This window comes from Magnolia sinica, chromosome 6 (assembly GCF_029962835.1).
Source record: "Magnolia sinica isolate HGM2019 chromosome 6, MsV1, whole genome shotgun sequence".
NCBI lineage: Eukaryota > Viridiplantae > Streptophyta > Magnoliopsida > Magnoliales > Magnoliaceae > Magnolia > Magnolia sinica.
Window position 1 is genome coordinate 3,499,036 of NC_080578.1, and position 18,738 is coordinate 3,517,773.

The 18,738-nt window shown below is 40.1% G+C and overlaps 1 protein-coding gene and 1 non-coding gene across 2 annotated transcripts; one reads left to right on the plus strand and one right to left on the minus strand.

Annotated features, from left to right (window-relative positions):
* Positions 1-6,060: 6,060 nt before the first annotated feature.
* On the minus strand, positions 6,061-6,131 carry TRNAG-GCC (transfer RNA glycine (anticodon GCC)). Its single transcript has one exon. It is a non-coding gene; the product is annotated as a tRNA-Gly (tRNA).
* Positions 6,132-7,807: 1,676 nt separating this feature from the next.
* On the plus strand, positions 7,808-16,183 carry LOC131247964 (uncharacterized). Its single transcript, XM_058247960.1, has 4 exons — positions 7,808-8,066; positions 8,279-8,379; positions 8,544-8,628; positions 15,861-16,183. Exons 1-4 carry the CDS (start codon positions 7,845-7,847, stop codon positions 15,948-15,950), a joined length of 498 nt encoding a protein of 165 aa, XP_058103943.1. The 5' UTR covers positions 7,808-7,844; the 3' UTR covers positions 15,951-16,183.
* The last annotated feature ends 2,555 nt before the right edge of the window (positions 16,184-18,738 follow it).

The window sequence follows — 18,738 nt, forward strand, 5'->3', positions numbered from 1 at the left end:
ATTTAAGATTTTCAATCAGGGAGGTTTTGAATTCTAAATCGCATTTTGATTTTTCAAAACAATCTAAAATTTGGGATTTTTCTAAAATAAGAGATTCAAAACATTCTTTGAGTTTAAAAAACTTTTCTTTTTGAAGTTTGACAGCAATTTTATAACTTTCCTTGTATAGGGCATTGTAAGTGTCTTGAAGGTCATTTTCATTTTCATAATCACTATTCAGATTTTCTTCACTAGTTAAATCATCATGATCTGAAAAAGTGAATTTGGCTAGAGTCATAAGGGCTTTAATTTCACTGTTCGACTCGGTTTCAGAATCTTCTGATTCAGAAGAAGCTTCAAAATCAGACGATTCATCCCAAGTAGCCAACATATCATTCTTTTTGAGTTTGTCCTTTTTAGGACACTTGTTTGCTAAATGCCCATATTCTTGGCAGTTGTAACATTGACTATCTTTTAAAGACTTCTAAGTTTTAGATTTAGGTTTTGATCTAATCTTGTCATTTGATTTTTAAAAATCAACCATCTTTTTACTCTTGAAAATCTTGTAAAACTTTTTCGCTAAAAGAGCCATATCATCTTCAGAATCAGAGTTGTCTTTAGAAGATTTAAGAGTGATAGACTTACTTTTAGGAGTTTCAAAATTTAACTCATAGGTTTGTAAAGAACCAACTAGTTCTTATACCCTCATATTATCTGTATCACGAAGTTCCTGGGTCGCGGTTACCTTAGAATTGAACCGTTCAGGAAGTGAGCGTAGCATCTTTGCACACACTTTACTTTCTGGAATTTTATCGCCAAGACCCCACATTGAGTTTACAATGTAATTTAATCTAGTGTAAAAGTCCATAAACATTTTATTTTCCTCCATATGAATTTCTTCAAATTTGGTTATGAGGAGTTGGACTTTAGATTTTTTGACAATTGTAGTACCCTCGTGTGTCATTTCTAATATATCTCAGGCTTGCTTTGCAGTATCACAGGATATGATTTTTTTGAACTCATCCGATGATAGTGCGCAAGTGATTGCATTTAGTGCTTTTGCATTGGCATTACTCTCATTTTTCTGAAGGGTGGTCCAAGAGAAATAAGGAGTTACTCTCATTGATTTTGAACCATCGATACCAGTCACTTCAATAGTAGGTGGGTTCCATTCAGTCACTGTGGCTTGCCACACACTCTCATCCATTAATTTGAGGAAGATCTTCATCCTGGCTTTCCAATAGGCATAGTTGGAGCCATCAAAGAGTGGAGGCCTAGTGACTGATAGGCTATCAAAGTTTGACATCTTATATAAAGCTTAGATCGTTAGCTCGGGAATTAAATCCAAATAAGAAAGAGAGCTATTAGGCTTTGATACCACTTGAAATGGCTAAGCTTATATGTCCTTGGGAGGGGGGGGGGAATAGGACTATGCCAAATTTAAAATAAATACAACGGAAATAAAGAAAGTGAGATAGCCAAATAAATAAATCAATACACAATACTGAATGTAATCTCAAAATATTAATTGTTCTAAGGACAACCGTGCACCATAAAAACGGCAGGGCAACCTTACTAGAACAATCAGAGAAACTAAAGCTCAAACTAATAAAGAGATAGCAAGGAATAAATTGCAGAAATATAAATCTAAACTATTACAACATTTTCCATTGAGCTTTGAAATAAAATGATTACAATCATTCACATCCACGTATACATCACACAAATGAATAATTAAAGATGAAATATAAATCACACAACCACAAAACACAAGGGATTATAGTGGTTCACCTGTGTGTACACCAACTATTAATAAACAGCCACACAGCGCTACTCCACTCCTAATATCCTCACACAGGGGATATCAGCGTTCACTATCAAAGATAGGTTTTCCAGGTTTACCAAAAACCTTCACAATTGTGTCTTTCTCTGTGGGCTTACACAACTAAAAAATCCCTCTTCTGAGTTTTCCTGACTCTCCTCAGATAACCAATACATTGAGATTTTTCTGGCAAATCCCAAAAGAAAATCAAATGAAAGTAAATTACATAAACGTAAAATACCTGACTTTCTCCTTCGTTGTAGCAGCCCAGAAGAACCAAGTCGGAGTAGAGATTTGAATGTCAAAGTTCAATGTCCAATACTCACTTTATAATGGTTTTAGGTTCTAATAGATTTTAAATTAAACCAAATGGGATGTAACTCTATTTGATTTTGATTCCAAAAAGACGAAATACAGCAATTCCTCTTTTCAAATAAGATTAGAATAAAGGAACAAAATCAAATAAGAAAAGCTAAAAAAAGAGAATATTAAATATGCACACTTAGCTTAAAATGGAGCACAGACTTATCTTCAGAAGGCCGAATTAAATTGGCTTCAATTTCATATTTTATTCTGAGATTTGTGCTCTATTTATAGGTGAGCAAATCACGTCTTCGACTGGTCTAAAGAACTCTACGACTGGTCGTAGAACCAACAGATATTTGAAAATTCGGGCGCGATAAGATCTGGCGGTTTCACAACTGGTTGTAAGTGGTCTACGACTGGTCGTAGGTCTCCTTCGACTAGTCGTAGGTTTCTTACGACTAGTCGAAGCTAGCCGAATTTCAACGCTATACTTTGAATCGTATGTCTACGACTGGTCGAAGAAACAATCGACACTGTTCATACGACTAGTCGAACAGTCCCTAAGACTAGTCAAAGCCTAACAGAAAATATCCGAATTTTGCAACAAACTTATGACTGATCTAAGAAATTCTTAGACAGGTTGAAGCAGTGCTAGGACTAGTTGAACAAGGTCCAGGACTAGTCTTAGAACAACCTAAACTCACTTATACAAAACATATGAATTATGTTTCCAGAATGGCCTACTCTAAAGGTCAACCTAAGGTCAGTCATACCTCAATAGTGAAGTAAAGACATTGAAAATAGGAGACGAGTGACTTTTGAAAGTAGTAAAGCTTGAATTCTTGATGTAGTTCAAACTTGAAAGCTTCTTGAGATCTTGAGGTTGAACTGTGTTTGTCAATCAAAGCTGATCTTGAGTAGAACTTTGTCTTGAACGCTTCTTGAGATCTTAAGTTGTGAACAGTGCTTATCAATCAAAGCTGATCTTGAGTAGAGCTTTGTTCTTCACATATGCTAGATTCATAACAGTGTCTTTGACACCATAAATGTGACAACAAAAGGGGCTATAAATTATAGCACTTATAAAGTCTACTTCAGGATATGTATTATTACTCAGAGGGGGAGCTATCTCACGGTCGAGTAAGAAACAGACATTCATAGCTCTTTCATCTATGGAGGCTGAGTACATTGCATGTTGTACTGTAGTTTAGGAGTGTGTATAGGTTCACAGATTTTTACTAAATCTGGGTGTTGTACCGAGCATTCGTCAGCCTATTTCGTAGAAAATAGAAAATATTTCTACCATTGACTTGGCAAAGGACCCTAAACACCACCAGAAGTCCAAGCGCATTGAGTCAAATATGATCATTACGTCCATGATCAAGTGAGAGATAAGAAGGTCGCCTTAAGCTACATTTGTACTAAGGAGATGATAACTGATCGCATGACGAAACATATAACCAAAGATCTATTTCAGCTTCACGTCAGGCAGATGGGATTGAGGCAAGCTTGAGTGATATGCTTGTATTTAGTACCTTTGATCTTTCATCAATGTATAAATTATTCAATTTATTCGGTATTGAGTACTTATATTAACTAGGTAAGTAGATCATCAGCATTTACTATGAGATCATGTAGGATTTCTATTTTTTTTCGGCAGGTCGATCACCCACTCGCATGGGTTGACCAACCTTGAATGTGCAAGAAAAGTACATTTGGGGCAATGTTCATACACTGAGGTATAAACTTCTCTTTATTATGAATAATAAAGGATGAGGATATGAGTGAGTCATATCCGCCTACAATCTTAAAAGATTGAAAATGAGACTGATCAAGTTGAATAACATAATCGCACCATTCATTTTCATGCGATCAATGTTATGGCCTAAATTAATAGTCAGGTTGTGAGGTTATGAGATGAGTCGTACCTCATGTATAATGACCTGCGTATTGTAGACCCGACATATACCTAGTACTGTCTACTTTACGACGTGGATTGTAACCACGTGTTGGGACCTTTTACTTAAAGATTGCTTTGATTCGATCTAATCATTGCAGCGTGCGAGTAGTCAGTCCCGTCGGTAATTCTTTTTGTCCTTAGCTACCCTCCTCTTGTGTATAGGAGGATGAGATTGAGTGTCGCTACTTTAATGTACTATGACAAAAGGTCCTTGACTAGTCAAACTCGGTTACGCTAGGAAAGCGGCTTGATTGATTCTAAATTACACATCTGCGTGGGAAAGATCCCGTAATAGGTACACCAAGTTTCTAGAATTATAAATACGCACTTAAAGACTTATCCGCCAGCAACATCGAGTTATTTTTATTACACTTTTGCAAACAATATTCTTTCTTTTATATATATATAAGTATTGCTTTAAATTGATTTTAGTCGAAGTTTGTGAAAAATAGAGTTTTCAGAATTACTCGATAAATTGGATAAGTGCGTATGTTGGCTAAGTACTCAAGATCGAGAGTTAACTCTATCGATGTGGTCATACGGACTAGGAGAAACATTACAAAGCTTGGGTTATTGAGTGCTAATTATGTGGTCACTTACTACTTTAACACCCGTGAAAAAATTATGGTGATCCAGCTGGTCCCGCGCCTCTGATTCTTTTGATCGTGATATTTGATTTTGATTGTTATTAGACGAGTTAGATGAACAAATTTTTATGTCTATCTCACAATGTGATTAAGTGGGAGATATTGGACATAAGCCAGTGAGACCCACTGGTGGGCAATCATTAGTGGGTGGGTCCCATGAGTTTAGGTGTCTTCCGGCCTCTTCCATTGCGTATGGATTTCAAATTCAGGTTTGAATTTGGATTGATGGGGAGATAGGGATAAGACCGGATGATATCTGGTATCATCCAAACTCTCATTCTTTCTTATAAATAGGATAAGGCTCTCTCATGAAAATCATTAAGAAATAACGAGAGTAAAAAAGAGAAATAATAGTACATAGAAATTTGTCCATTTAGCTTGTCCTTGGGATGATCTAAGCCATAGATCGTAATCCGAGGCCATCTATACCATAGAATCATAGGGGTGATTAAACACATCTGCTCTAGTAGTAGTCAGGCGGACTGCTAGATGTGAACCGTTCATCTTCAGCTTTGTGGAGGTTCCATATCGTGTAGACCGTCAGATTTTGAAGGCTCACTCTTCAGCACATCCCTACATAAGTTAGCGGACCTGATCCATTGCCTCCGATGGGATGGCATTTTTGTGCCATGCACGTGAGACATGTGTATTGTGATCTCAACCAGCCATCCTTCTGGCTCCATCATCGATTGGCCACTACAAAAAATTTCTTCGTTGGGCTATAGCCATCCGATAGAATTGTTGATTTTTGTATTAATAGTCCATTTGTCTGCCAACGATTGAAGGGTTTTAGATCACTTTTAGATTATGGCCCATATATTATCATACCCGTTGAACATCCATTTCATATATGCCATATATGCGCAGCAATGAGACTGGATATGCGGTCCTGTTTAAATTAAACTGTCCAGTTTAAATCAATCATGAATAAAAATTATCCTTATTTGATCATCCGATTATCAGATTGGTGGTCGACATTACTGGATGGTTAATAATAAAATAATCCAATGATCCTATTTCAACGGACAATTGTCCACAAAACAGATTATACATCAAGCTTCTCAGCCTGATTTCTTTCAATCATGGCCGTCAATGGAGTTGTGATCCGCAAACTGTTCTACATGAGCCTTGTGATGTACCAGTACCACTTTGTTGCCGGTCTTATCTACATGGCTGCACTGCTGGTGAATGTGGACTGTACGTCCAGGTGGCTATACTGCAGGCGGTATGCTGTTAGTGAATCTGGACCGTCCATCCAGTGGGCCATATTGCAGAGTTCGGCTACAGAAAAACGTAAAATCTAAGAAGGGCAGTAGGATTTTTAAAAAATGCCAAAAAAAAAAAAATGCACCAGCCGGGAATCGAACCCGGGTCTGTACCGTGGCAGGGTACTATTCTACCACTAGACCACTGGTGCATCTGTTACTACTGCGATAATTTCAAATTAGATATATGTTCTACTTCCTATTTAATCAGTCGCCAAGATAATTTGCGGCCCCACGTATCCATTTTGCACATGTAAGGCCGACGTGTCGGTATTCCAGACCGTTGATATATTTGGTCCACCGTGGATAGAGATTTCCTGAAAACTTTCCATTTTAGAATATTCTATCCGTCCAATGCACAATTCTCAGTTTGGGCCGTTGGTCTCTTTCTTCCTAGCTGTTTATTTCTGACCCAGTGATTTGAAAGTAGATCTGCTAACCTGATAAAATTCTCAGGGACCACCAATCCGTTATGGGCTTCTTCAGATCAATGGGCACGATGCCCTGCACGTCTTCTACAAACATGAGAACGGGACACATGTAACGAGATCAAAGCCGTGAAGATGTCCTCACTGAGACGGTCCACTCATCAACTGCGCCACACACATACAATAGGAACCCAACATGCAAATCCGCCCATGCAATCAATGGACCAGCTTATCCATGTCCGGAGTATGTTTGCTGCGGGCTCCACATACGAAAAGATTACGCCTCTAATAAATGTACAAGGTAGACCAGAACAAGGGTGGCAATAGGCTAGATAGGCCAGTGTGTGGGGCCAGACTTTCGATTGGGCTTTAACCTATTAGTTTGGCTAATGGGTCGGACTTGCAATGGGCATACATCGCTGGACCATTTTTATGGCCGAGTTGGGTTCATCATTCTAGCCCAATCCATCAGGACCTAGCCCCATCTCACTTTGTTTGTACATATGTTCTAATCAATCCTTAGGGCCTGTTTGGCCGGGCGGATTGGATGGGATTGGAAGGGAATAGAAGGGATTGGAGGATAGATCTAGGATTGGCCAGGTGTGTCAAACAGACACGGGATCCTGATCTCATGATATAGCCATGGATCTTAAGACAATCCACTGACATCACCATCATTACCTTTCAATCCACCCTAATCCTTTCAAAATTGCCTGCCATGTGTTTGGTTCAAGGGATTGAAAGGGATTGGAAGGTTTACCCGATATAGCAATCCCGAGATATAGCAATCCCATTGATCTTGCACCAATCCATTGATACAGCTGTCATTACCTTGAAATCCATGCAATCCACTCTAATACAATCCAATCCCATCCAACCTGCCCGGCCAAACAGGCTTTATGGGGCCACCGTATAGTATGTATTCTATCAATGCTGCCCATCATTTTCATTAGCTCGTTTTAGAGCCCAAAATTGAAGCGTTTCCAAAGCTCATGTGTACCGCACCACATGAAACAGTGGAAATAATGAAGCCTCTGTTGGAACCTTTTTTGAGGTTTATAATAATGTTTATTTGTCATCCAACCTGTTTATAAGGTCACACAATGTGGAGGAAAAATAAATAAATAAATATTAACTTGATCTAAAACTTCTGTCACCCTTAGAAACTTTTCAACTGTGGGTGTTCAATTCTCACTGTTTCCTATGACGGATGGATGGAGTGGATAAGGCACATACATTATTGAGGGCCCCACAAAGGATCGAATGGGTCATGGATTTGATCAAATTTCAGGCCGGCGACCGTGTCCAGGGCTGATTAATTAGGCGGGCTTGGGCCCTGGTGATCGGGCCTCGGCCCAAACCGGCCCATTGCCACCCAAACATAAGCCCAAGGTTTTCTCATAGCCACTGCCGAGATAGTATAGCAGAAGGAAAAAAATGCAGAGATGCGGCGGCAAGTATCGCGTTTCGGCCATTTCCGCGATCCGAAACCTCGCGTTCTCCTCATCGCACCGTTCCCTCCATTCATCTCCTAACATCAGAGCACCAGTGTCATTTCCTGTAAATAGATCCATCTCCAACCACATTTTCCACCTCCCTTCAAGAACAGACCATCAGCTTCTATTTCTAGGGTTCCGCCCTTCTCTTTCCCCTTTCACGGTAAACATTTCTCTTCTCAAATTCCCTCTTTAGGTCGCTTTTTGTAATACACGAATACAATGTTGTATTATTGTAATACCAAAAGTTGAAAAGAATGGGTGTGTCTATCAATCAGATTGGGTGTAAATATCAATTCCTTTTTTTTCTTTTTTCTTTGTTTTTTCCTTACATTTTTTTATTCCTTTTATGCATTTTGATGCATCGAGATTCAGAATCAAACGCGCGATTTTGCGTCGAAAAAGAAAGAAAGGAAGAGAACTCCGATCACACCGGTTACATCCAAGCTGAAGAAAACCAAGATCAAATCCTACTCGTACGTCCTTGTTTGGCATTGTTTCAGTGTTAAGATTGGTTTCTTCATTAAAAAGAAGAAGAAGAAGAAGAAAGGAAGAAAGAAAGAAAAAGAAAAGATTGTTTTTTTTTTTTTCCTCTGATATTTTTTTAAAAAAATTTTTAATTATAAATTCCTGTTTTCAGATCGTTTAAGTTCAGATTTAGAACTATGAATGATGGACAAGTTCGGCGATGGAGGGCTGGGAAGCGCCACAATGCTCATTTGAAGGTAAGTGATTTTGGGTGTGTTTGGATGCACAATTGAATTGGATTGCAATTACTAGTCTAATAAATGGGGAGAAAAGAAAACTGAAGTTTTAATTTCCTTGAATATTACTCACATTGAGGGTCATGGCTCCAAATTGCAATTGTATAGATTTTAAGTTGGGGTTAAAAGGAACTTAAATGCATTTTGAGGGCTAACTTCTTATTACGAATTGTAGGAAGTTCGGTAATTTTTGTTACCTCTTATGACTAAGGGTGTGTTTGGTTGCACCAAATATCATGATATTTTGTGCCAAATCAGACTGATTAATCATGAACCATCAGGAAAGATGCACCAAAAATGCCTAAGCGGGCAATTCAGTTCATCTGTGCATCCAAATGCACCCCAGAGGTTTAGCTTCTGCGACTTTCATATTCGTGTTTCTCTGATATATACCTTCTTTTATTATTATTTTTTGTTGTTGTTACGTACACCATTTCTTTCTAATTCCGGTGTAATGGTATATTGGTATTAGAATAGCACCAAAGTGTATTTCTTTGACACCAAATGTATAGTGGATGAGTATATGTATGCAAGCAATGTTTTAAATATCATTATTGCGTAATGTATTGCACCCTTAGGATACGGATACATATCGGTTATCGCATGGAATATATTGGTTGTGTCGCGTAATGTATCACTGTCGTTGGGAAACATGTGAACATTGGGAAATTGGTTGGATTTTTCAAGTAAAATTCAAGGATTGTTGAAAAAGACATCAATGCACACTTAAAAATCAAAACATTACAAAAAAAAAAAGTGCACATGATTGGGGTTTCCTTTCTATGAGGTTCTAATACATGCACTGTCTAACTGAACCGATGCAAGTATATTTATAGTTTATTCATATAATTTATAAATGTAAGAAGATATATATAGAAACACAAGCAATACATTTAAAAGGAAAAGAAAAATCACTAGATCAGGTTACATGTTTGATATTGTGTTTGGATACAAAGATTGCAACTGATTTGCAAGAAATTTAGAAATTTTGATTTTTCTCAATTTTCTGCAACTTGCCCCATCTCCTCCAAATCTCGAAATCGAAACTCCAAATCCATGATTTTTCATGGAAAATATGAAGAATCATAGATTTGTAACCATTTGATACTGATTTAACGTGATTTACAACAACAAAAAATGGATTGAAAATTGAAAATGCTCACCGCATCGAATAGGTGGGATATATCGGCACTACCTGGGCATTTCATATAGCACAGGTGGGATATGAGATATATCTTGGGATATATCGGCCAATATCATCAATATTTAAAACACTGTGTGGAAGAGAGTGTGTGTGTGTATTTCAGTTTTGTGATTTATTTATTTAAATGTTTAGGCTACTCGTGGAAATTACAGTGCAGTTAGAAATAAATGTGAATTTAATTAGTTGTTAGGAGTGAGTTGGTTGTAGAAGAATGCATTGTAAGCGACGTATGAATGCTGTCATGGCATTGGATAATGACAATTAGAGAATCACTTAAAATATTCGTGGAACTTGTTTCTATACCCGTGAGTGAGCTCTCCTTATTTTCTTCTATAGAAAAAAAGCGCGTCCTTATGAGCACAAAATGTTATGAACATGTAAGCATCACAATCTTTATGGATACACAAACCAAAATTAACTTGGATTGCTTAAATTATCTCTTGGCGCTTCTACAGTTTCCTGACCTCTAGTGCCACTGTATTATCTCTAGACGTCATATGTTGGAGCCCTTTATGAAACCACAGAAGTAGGAGGAAACAATCTTGAAATTGATATTTAATAGGATAATGATCCATTGATATTTTACATCCTAAGCTTGAATTTTGCATGGGATTTGATGCCCCCCTCATTTGCACAATTGGGTTGCCTGGTGGATGGCTAGAGGGACTTACTAGCTTATTTTTAAAATGGCCATCCAAACGTGCAAATAATGAAATTGGCTCCCACTATCACAACAAGTTTTTTTTTTTTTTATAGGATGACAATTTATTAAGAAGATGGCAAAGCTGAAAAAAATACAAGGAAACAAAAAACAAAGAAAAAAAAAACCCACAGTGCTAGGCAAGCGCGAAACCCAAAACACTACCACCTAGACAGCTTGGAATCCCTAAATTTAGAAGAGGCTGCTGCCCATTCTATCACATGTGATTTAGCATGAAGAGGAACTCTTGGATAGCCTGATACATTCCAAAAGCATCTATCATTCTGCTCCTTCTAGATGGCCCATAAGCCGGTAGGGAGAGAAATCTTCCAAACCTTAACTTCCAATGAAACTTGACAGCCTGCGTGCCGCCATGTAAAGAAACCATCAATTGAACTCAGCATGACCCAAAGCACACCGAAGAGCTCGAAAAAGCTATTCCAAACTTCCCTAGCAAATGGGCAGTGTAGGAAAAGATGATTCACTAATTCCTCTTCTTACAAACACAAGGGACAAACATTAACAATGACTAAACCCCTTTTCCTTAAATTTTCAATTGTCAAAACCCTACTCCATCCAACGAGCCAAGCAAACGCCACCACTTTAGAAGGAGCTCCATAGGATCAAAGATAGAATGTGTGCGATTTAGGGTCTATTCTGGGGGTCACTAAATCACAGGGGGAAAAGAGATTTGACTAAGAATGGACCCGACTTCACTTCCAACCACTGCACCAAATCACCTTCATTCAAAATAGATATTTCCGATAAGAGATTTAAGCCCCAAATCCATGGGTTCCACCTCACACTAGCCACTCGCCTCACACGGGCCCCAAATCCATGGGTTCTATAGGCCACCTACCCCGAGTGTGCCCCTGCATCCCACAGGCCACCCCACTCAAGCCCGGTGTGAAAATGCTCCCACATTAATCACCCAAAATCCATGGGTTCCACGGGCCGCCCACCCCAATTGTGCCCTTGTATCCCACAGGCCATCACACTCAAGCTCAGTGTGAAAATGTCCTCGCATTAATCACCCCCGGTGAGGAGTCTCGAACACGAGACCTCCTGCTGTGTCCCTGGACCCACAGGCCACCCCACTCGAGCTCGGTGTGAAAATGCCCCTGCATTAATCACCCCTAGTGAGAAGTCTTGAACACAAGACCTCCCGCTCTGATATCAATTTGATGTAGGACAATTAACCACTTGCTCTAAAAGTTCGAACTGATAGAGCATGGTGAATTAATCCATGTATATCATAGCCCAGACCCCAAATACATGGGTTAGGTCGTCGGCTGAACCCTCCTCGTGGGCCCAAAATCAATGGGTTCTGCCTCACACCAGCCACCCGCATCACACAGGCCCCAAACCCATGGGTTCAGCCTCACACGAGCTACCTGCCTCATATGGGCCCAAATCCATGGGTTTTGCGGGCCGCCCACCCAGAGTGTGCCCCTACATCCCACAGGCCACCCCACTCGAGCCCGGTGTGAAAATGCCTCTACATTAAATTGCTAAAGAGGGCTTTCATAGATCTCAGCATAGTCCAAGCTACTCCCGACAAACGCAAAACTCTCCACTATATGTCAGCGACGAAAGGGCAATGGATTAACAGATGGTAAATTGATTCCTCCACCTGAAGACAAAGAAGACGAGCATTTGGGAGAAGCATTCCTCTCTTGAGTAAATTGTCTATCGTTAAAACTTTATTCTGCCCCACCAGCCGACCGAAAGCTGCCAGCTTAGGAGGGACCTTGTAGTTAGCTTTAATTTTCCGCTGCATCAAAAGATTATCAAATATTGATCCCAACTAGTGTTTTAAGACCATAATTAAAAAATAATAATAATAATTAAAAAAATAAATACTACTGTTTTAAACCCAGATTGGACCAAGGAATCTGACTGATTGGACTAGAACTGGATGAGAAATGAGTCTGACACACTGGAAATGCATTTTAATCAGGGAGTGTTCAAACCACCTGGTTCAATTGGTCCAGTCGTTCAAAGTTAAATCAGCCTGAGTTTCAACCAAAGCTCGGTAAGGGAGGTCAATTTTATCATATGTTTTGCTAGGTTTCTTGAATTCCCTCGATTCAAAATTTGATCCAATTTCCTTCGATTCTGCATTGAAGTTTTTGCTGAAGTCACTCTAATAGCCAAAGAGGGAATTTGATGCTTTAGATTAAGCCTTTCAATATTCATTGTTGGGTAGGAGTTGGGCTGATGCAGGTGCAGCTCATTGGAAGATGATGGATGGAAGCGAGAGTGGGAGTTGATGTGCCTAGGCGGTCATTGCCCATGCTTCTTCATTTGTCGTGTAAGCGTTAGGCACTCTAGAAGTGAGTGGCTAACCTAGGTCCCTAGCTTTCTAGTTATCATGTTTGTTCTTGACACTTTGTTATTAGACATTTGGCTTGCTACGATCAAGCTATTCTAGGGTGTTTAAGATCTTGCAAGATTGATTCTTACGTCTTACTGGGTGTCCAGAAAACTGTGAGTCTGTGACATTAGGTTTTAATCCCCATTGGATTCATGTAATCCTTCAACGAGAGTTTTGTAAAACATGCAACAGGTTTGAACACTAGCTGCAAGTTAAGGGCCCTGTTGGCACTTAGGTGATTAACATCAGAACGTTTATGTGCCAGTTCAAATGTCTTGTATATTCTCATATGGCATGTTGTGTCCTTGATTTTACCTTGAGGCGAACTCAGTCTAGTTGTTTGAATATTGAAAGCCATCTTGACAGATTAGTTTTGACATGGGACTAGACTAGCTGGCTTGATTCGTCCTCGGAACCATGCTACGTTCTTTGACTCTTCTCTTGGCACAATCTTCACTCAATTTGAGGCCTTCAACTTGCCAAGTATGCCTACTCTGCAATTCTTCTTTATTCCACCAACGCCTTTTTTTCATTACCATCCTCAATCAAGTCATTATAACTTAGTGGGTACCTTTCATGTCTTTACTTGCTGTGAAAAGTCATTTTTGACGTCCAATGGACTTGAGCTCCACCCTTTAGGAATAGAAACAAAGATTTTCTTTCTGTGCTCTGTATGCAAGCTTCTTCCCAACTGCTTTTTTAATATTTCTTCATGGTCTACCTTCTATGATCATACATTTCAGCCACAAATCTAAAATTCTCCTCCCTTGCCATCTTTTCATGTCATGCATTTTGGATCATTTAGGTCCTACTATAATATTCCTGCCTCCCAGCTTGGACAAGATTGCTACTGTCATCTTTTATGGATCTTTAGCTTCCACAGTTATTGTATGGATCACTTCCCGTCAGCCTTGGTTCAATCATTTTGTTATTTATTTATTTATTTTCAGTGGCGACAATGATTTTCTTAAGAGTGAAGGAAAGAAGAGAACAGGAGGGGCTCAAAGAGCCAAATAAAAGCATAGATGATGAGGGATCATCTAACCAGGACAAGGCCGACTCTGTGCCCCAGTTCTAATCAGGAGCTTCCATACATCACCCATTAGATACATTAAGCCTTGAAGCCCAATGAGCAACCCTCTGCCTTTAGCCCCTATTCTGCCAAATCTTTTCAAATTCACTGGAGACCAACGGGCAAAGAGAGACACACACATTCATCTTCTTTTGCCCATGTGGACCCCATGCCATACTTGGAAGATGGCCTGTATCAGCACTGGCATCATCCACTCCAGCCCAAGAATCTCCTCATAACTCATCTGAGAAGTCGCAATACATAAAAGAGATGATCTACTGAGTACCTGATGAAAAGGCAAAGGATAGAAGCATCCAGAATGATCATGTTCCTGCTTCACAGATGTGTCGTTTGAGATGATCTTGTCCCTACCAATGAGTCACCCAAAAACAATGACTCTGGGTGGACCCTTCGATGTTTAGGATTTGGATATCCTGTCTGACATTACACTCGTCATGTCCATGGGAAACCTTTATTAATAGGGATATTTTCATCCTTCGAAGGGACTGGAATTGGATGACCCGTGATTATCACATGAGCCTAAAGGACCCAATTTTTTTATAAGCTTCGCCGATGTGTTGATTAACACATATTGGGAATTTATAAAATCCTGATGCATTAGAATGTGAATGGTGGCCTGATGCACCAGTCTGTACAGGTAGGGCATGTGGTTTGGTGATCCAGACCATTGTCCTTATGGCTTTACTGTGGATGGGGGATTCCCCGAAAATCTCTAAGAGTCAAGGTTCCTAACCCTTTGGTTGGTGCCCTCAATTTGACAGTCAAGGACAAAAATATGGCAACAGCCTGCAAAAACCCTGAAGAGTTTGTATGTTCCCCCATCTGCTGTGGGGTGGGTCCCAGAAGATCAATGGTTTGGAACAATGAACCATGGACCCCACTTGTACGAAATGGGTGCATCACGAGGCTGTTCAAGTTCTGATGCATTAGGACTATAATTCCTAATATGTATTGGGTTTGTCACTCTAGACCCATTCCTAATGTCTGTCACTCTTAAAGTCATAGATTTTAGTAAATTATCATACAAGCATACATATTTTCAATGGTTACGTGGCATTTTGCACATACTCCACTTAACTAATAAAAACGGACAATCAAAGCCTTCCGATGCATCAAATGACTAAAAAACACGGGGTTTAGTCATTAAGCACTGATTTGGTGATTTCATGGTTGGCCCAGTAAACGATTAAAAAAAAAACCAGTCACAAGAATACAATAGAGTTCATCTTGTGCAGCGAGTAATAAAGACTTGTTTATGGAAGAACACCTGTTTTGGAGCATTTGGAAAACAGAGGGCGCATTTGGGTGTTTTCAAAAAGCATGTATGGGTGGGATTCCTTTCCATCCAAACTAACTACTTGCGCATATCAGGAGAAGGTAGAAATGTGAAAGCTATTGGGTTGAGCATAAAAGCAGAAGTCTTGCTAATATATCCTCACAAATGTATTGTGTGATCAAGTGGAGGTGGTGTCATCCCAAAACGGCAGTACCATTGTTTGAGGGTACATCCAAATGCACCCACAAAATCCTGGGATGCAGTATACCAAGCCGTGCTGGTTAGTACGATAGGATATATTTCTGAAGATGTCAAAGCTTCTGGGTTGATATTGTGGGAGCAGCAATGTTTCCAGTCCACGGGTGGTTTTTTTATTTTAGCAGTAGACTTTCCATAGAATTGGAAATAGCATGATTGGGTTTTTCTTCTTTCTGAGGAGGCTGAACATCTGCAATTTGCATTATTGATTTTGCCTGCTTTTAGTCATTTAATTAGTGATTTCAACTGCATTTGGATTAATTGGGATTATGGTGGTTGATGCAGTCAAAGAAATCCATCCGGAGGCTTAGAAAGCCAGAGATAGTCCATCCTGCTTATGCCAAGGTGATGAAGAAGCTCAACTTCTGTGGTTAGGTATGTCTGTACGCATCTGTAGCTCTCACCGGTTCCTGTTAGGTAGAGGAAAATGCTGTTCTTTCAGCATTTGATCATGCATGCTTCAATCTCCTTTTGATTTTGAGAATATTCCCAGATCAAACATCTGTAAGAAATTGCTCAAGCATGTGTCGATTGTATCGTTGCCATTTTTGAGGCGCATTTTTCAATTATAAAAGCCATGAAATAACTCAGGTTAGGCCATTTCTCTATTCGATGATGAATCAATATTCTGCATCCGTTGTGCTTTCTGAATGCTGTAGTACACAATGTCTACTGATCATCTGATGAGACTGAATTTCCACTCCTGTCCACCATGGTGACCACCATACAAGCAGGTTTCGATGCAATAAATGTTGTCACCACATTCAATTCATTGGTGAAGTTAATATGCTCAATCACATTGGTCGGTTGTGCATATTGACATTGCAGCAAGGAACAGTTGATCGAGGGAGTGATCACAGATGAGCCATTGCACAAAAATTACACTGGTGATTGTATATGGGCATTGGAAAGTAGAAGAAGCAAGAATGAACAATCATGGCTGATCAGATGGCTTGTATAAGGATGGCAATGGTTGCCTGTGGTACATCTGGCTGGTGACCCACCCGTAAAGAAACACTCTGATTGATTGACTCTTTGGCATGCATGTTTTGGGCACACTTACATCGTAAAATACAAGACACGATTTGGTTAGTACTCTGAATAGGAATTTGGGACTTCACCGAACAAAATGCTTTCTGTATCTTAAATGGTGCGTCGGGATTTGTGAGCTTTCTCGATTTTCTCGTCTCTCAGGACCCCACACGGTCATATGTGCCCCAAAGTCTATGTGTTGGGACAATCTTAGCCCTTGGATCGGTAGCGTTGATCCAAGATTCGGTTGAAATGATTTTCCGGCCTGGGGCATGATCCATCCGACTCGAAGGTAGGTAGATGTATCAGTCCAATGGTGACCATCTGCCACAACGGCGAATATCTGCAGGCCGTGTAGACATGTCCTCGGCCTGCAGACCAGTATAATATCCTGATGGGTCCCATCGGATAGAAAATGCCCTCAAAACTTCCTGGATCGGAAGATTCTATCTGCCCAATCTTGGGGTGGACCCAGTTAGAGATGTGATGTAAGGAATTACAGGATCGAGGTATCCGAAGGTTCGTGGGGTGATCTAGACTGTTCCTCTGGTGGACCCGCTGCAGTACGATTGACTGAAAAGTCCCTCTGGGTAAATAGGCTGAAGACTGGATGGATAGGATCCAACTTGTATACTTTTGGGCACATCTCATCCATCTTAGTCTTCATCGGATCAACGATCGAGATCAATGACTGGTTGGACGCAATTGAATTGACCAACAAGGATGGTATGATTCCAAGATCAAACGGTTGAGATCAGTGGTTCGTGGAGGGTGATTTTGATGCGCAGGCACGTGGTCCTGCACACGTGTCGAACATCTACCACAATGCTGGTCGATTATATCTAATAGTCCGAATGATGGCCATTAGTGAAACGGTATAATATACATAATTCAACGGTCCATATTGAATTAAACAATTTTGACAAAGCTGCTGTTATGACTATGAGCACCCCATATATTGTCGGTCCCACTACTTGCACGATCGGATTGTTGTACTGCACGCCACATGGTTAGAGTATTTGTCCATGTGTATGGATGCTCGTACTCTACAACAGTATTCATGTTGTTCTCTGGTTTCAATTTTTAACTGTTATCCCTCCACGCCATCAGTTTTTACGTATCATTTTAGCACATGGTCCAAATAATGAAGCACATACAAATCTCAATTGGACCACATAATAGAGATTGAATGGCCACCATTAAAAACTTTTTTGAGTCCACAGTTTGATGGCAAATAAACATTACAAGTGTTCCCGGGGAAGCTTTTAATTGAGGTTGTTCAGTGACTATTGTTTCCTATGGTGTAGTCCACTTGAGATATGGATCTCATTCATTTTTTAGAAAATGACAAAAGATGATATGGGAAAACTGATGGACGGCATGGATATACAAAACACACGTCAAGGTGGCCCCATGGTCAGGGTAACACCCACTAACGTGTTACCCGGTAACACTCAAATCCTCTCCCGCTTTAAAAAGCGACTGAAGCTGGAATCTCATAGACCGAGCGGATTAGGTGCCGCCCCGGCCTCACCCAATACGGTGCGGTCCTGACCTTGGGTCTCGTCCGTACCTATATTTTGTATATCCACGCCCTCCATCTGTTTTTCCGGCTCATTTTAGTGGTGAGAACAAAATGAAGTAGATCAAAGTCTCAGGTGGACCATACCACAGCAAAGAGTGGCGATTGACCATTAAAAACTTCCTGTGGTCACAAAAGTTTTGGACCAAGTTGATGTTTGTTTGTTTGTTTTTTTTTACTTCCCTTCATCCATTCAGATCTGTGTGACCTCACCAACAGGTTGGATGGTAAATAACATTATGGTGGGCTATACAGCAGGTCCTAGGAATTTTTGAATGGTGGGCGTTCAATCAACAATGTTTCTTATGGTGTGGTCCACCTGAGATTTGGATCTGCTTTATTTTCTGAAATTATGCCCTAAAATGAGCTGAAAAAACTGATGGACGGTGTGGATATTCAAAAATATGTAGCGAGGTGGACCCTACGGTCAGGACAGCACCTAATCTGCTCCCTGCTAGACAGGGACTGCCTGCAGCTGTGGGGCCAACTATGATGTATGATGTTATATCCTCTCCGTCCATCCGTTGCGCCAGCTCATTTTGAGTACAT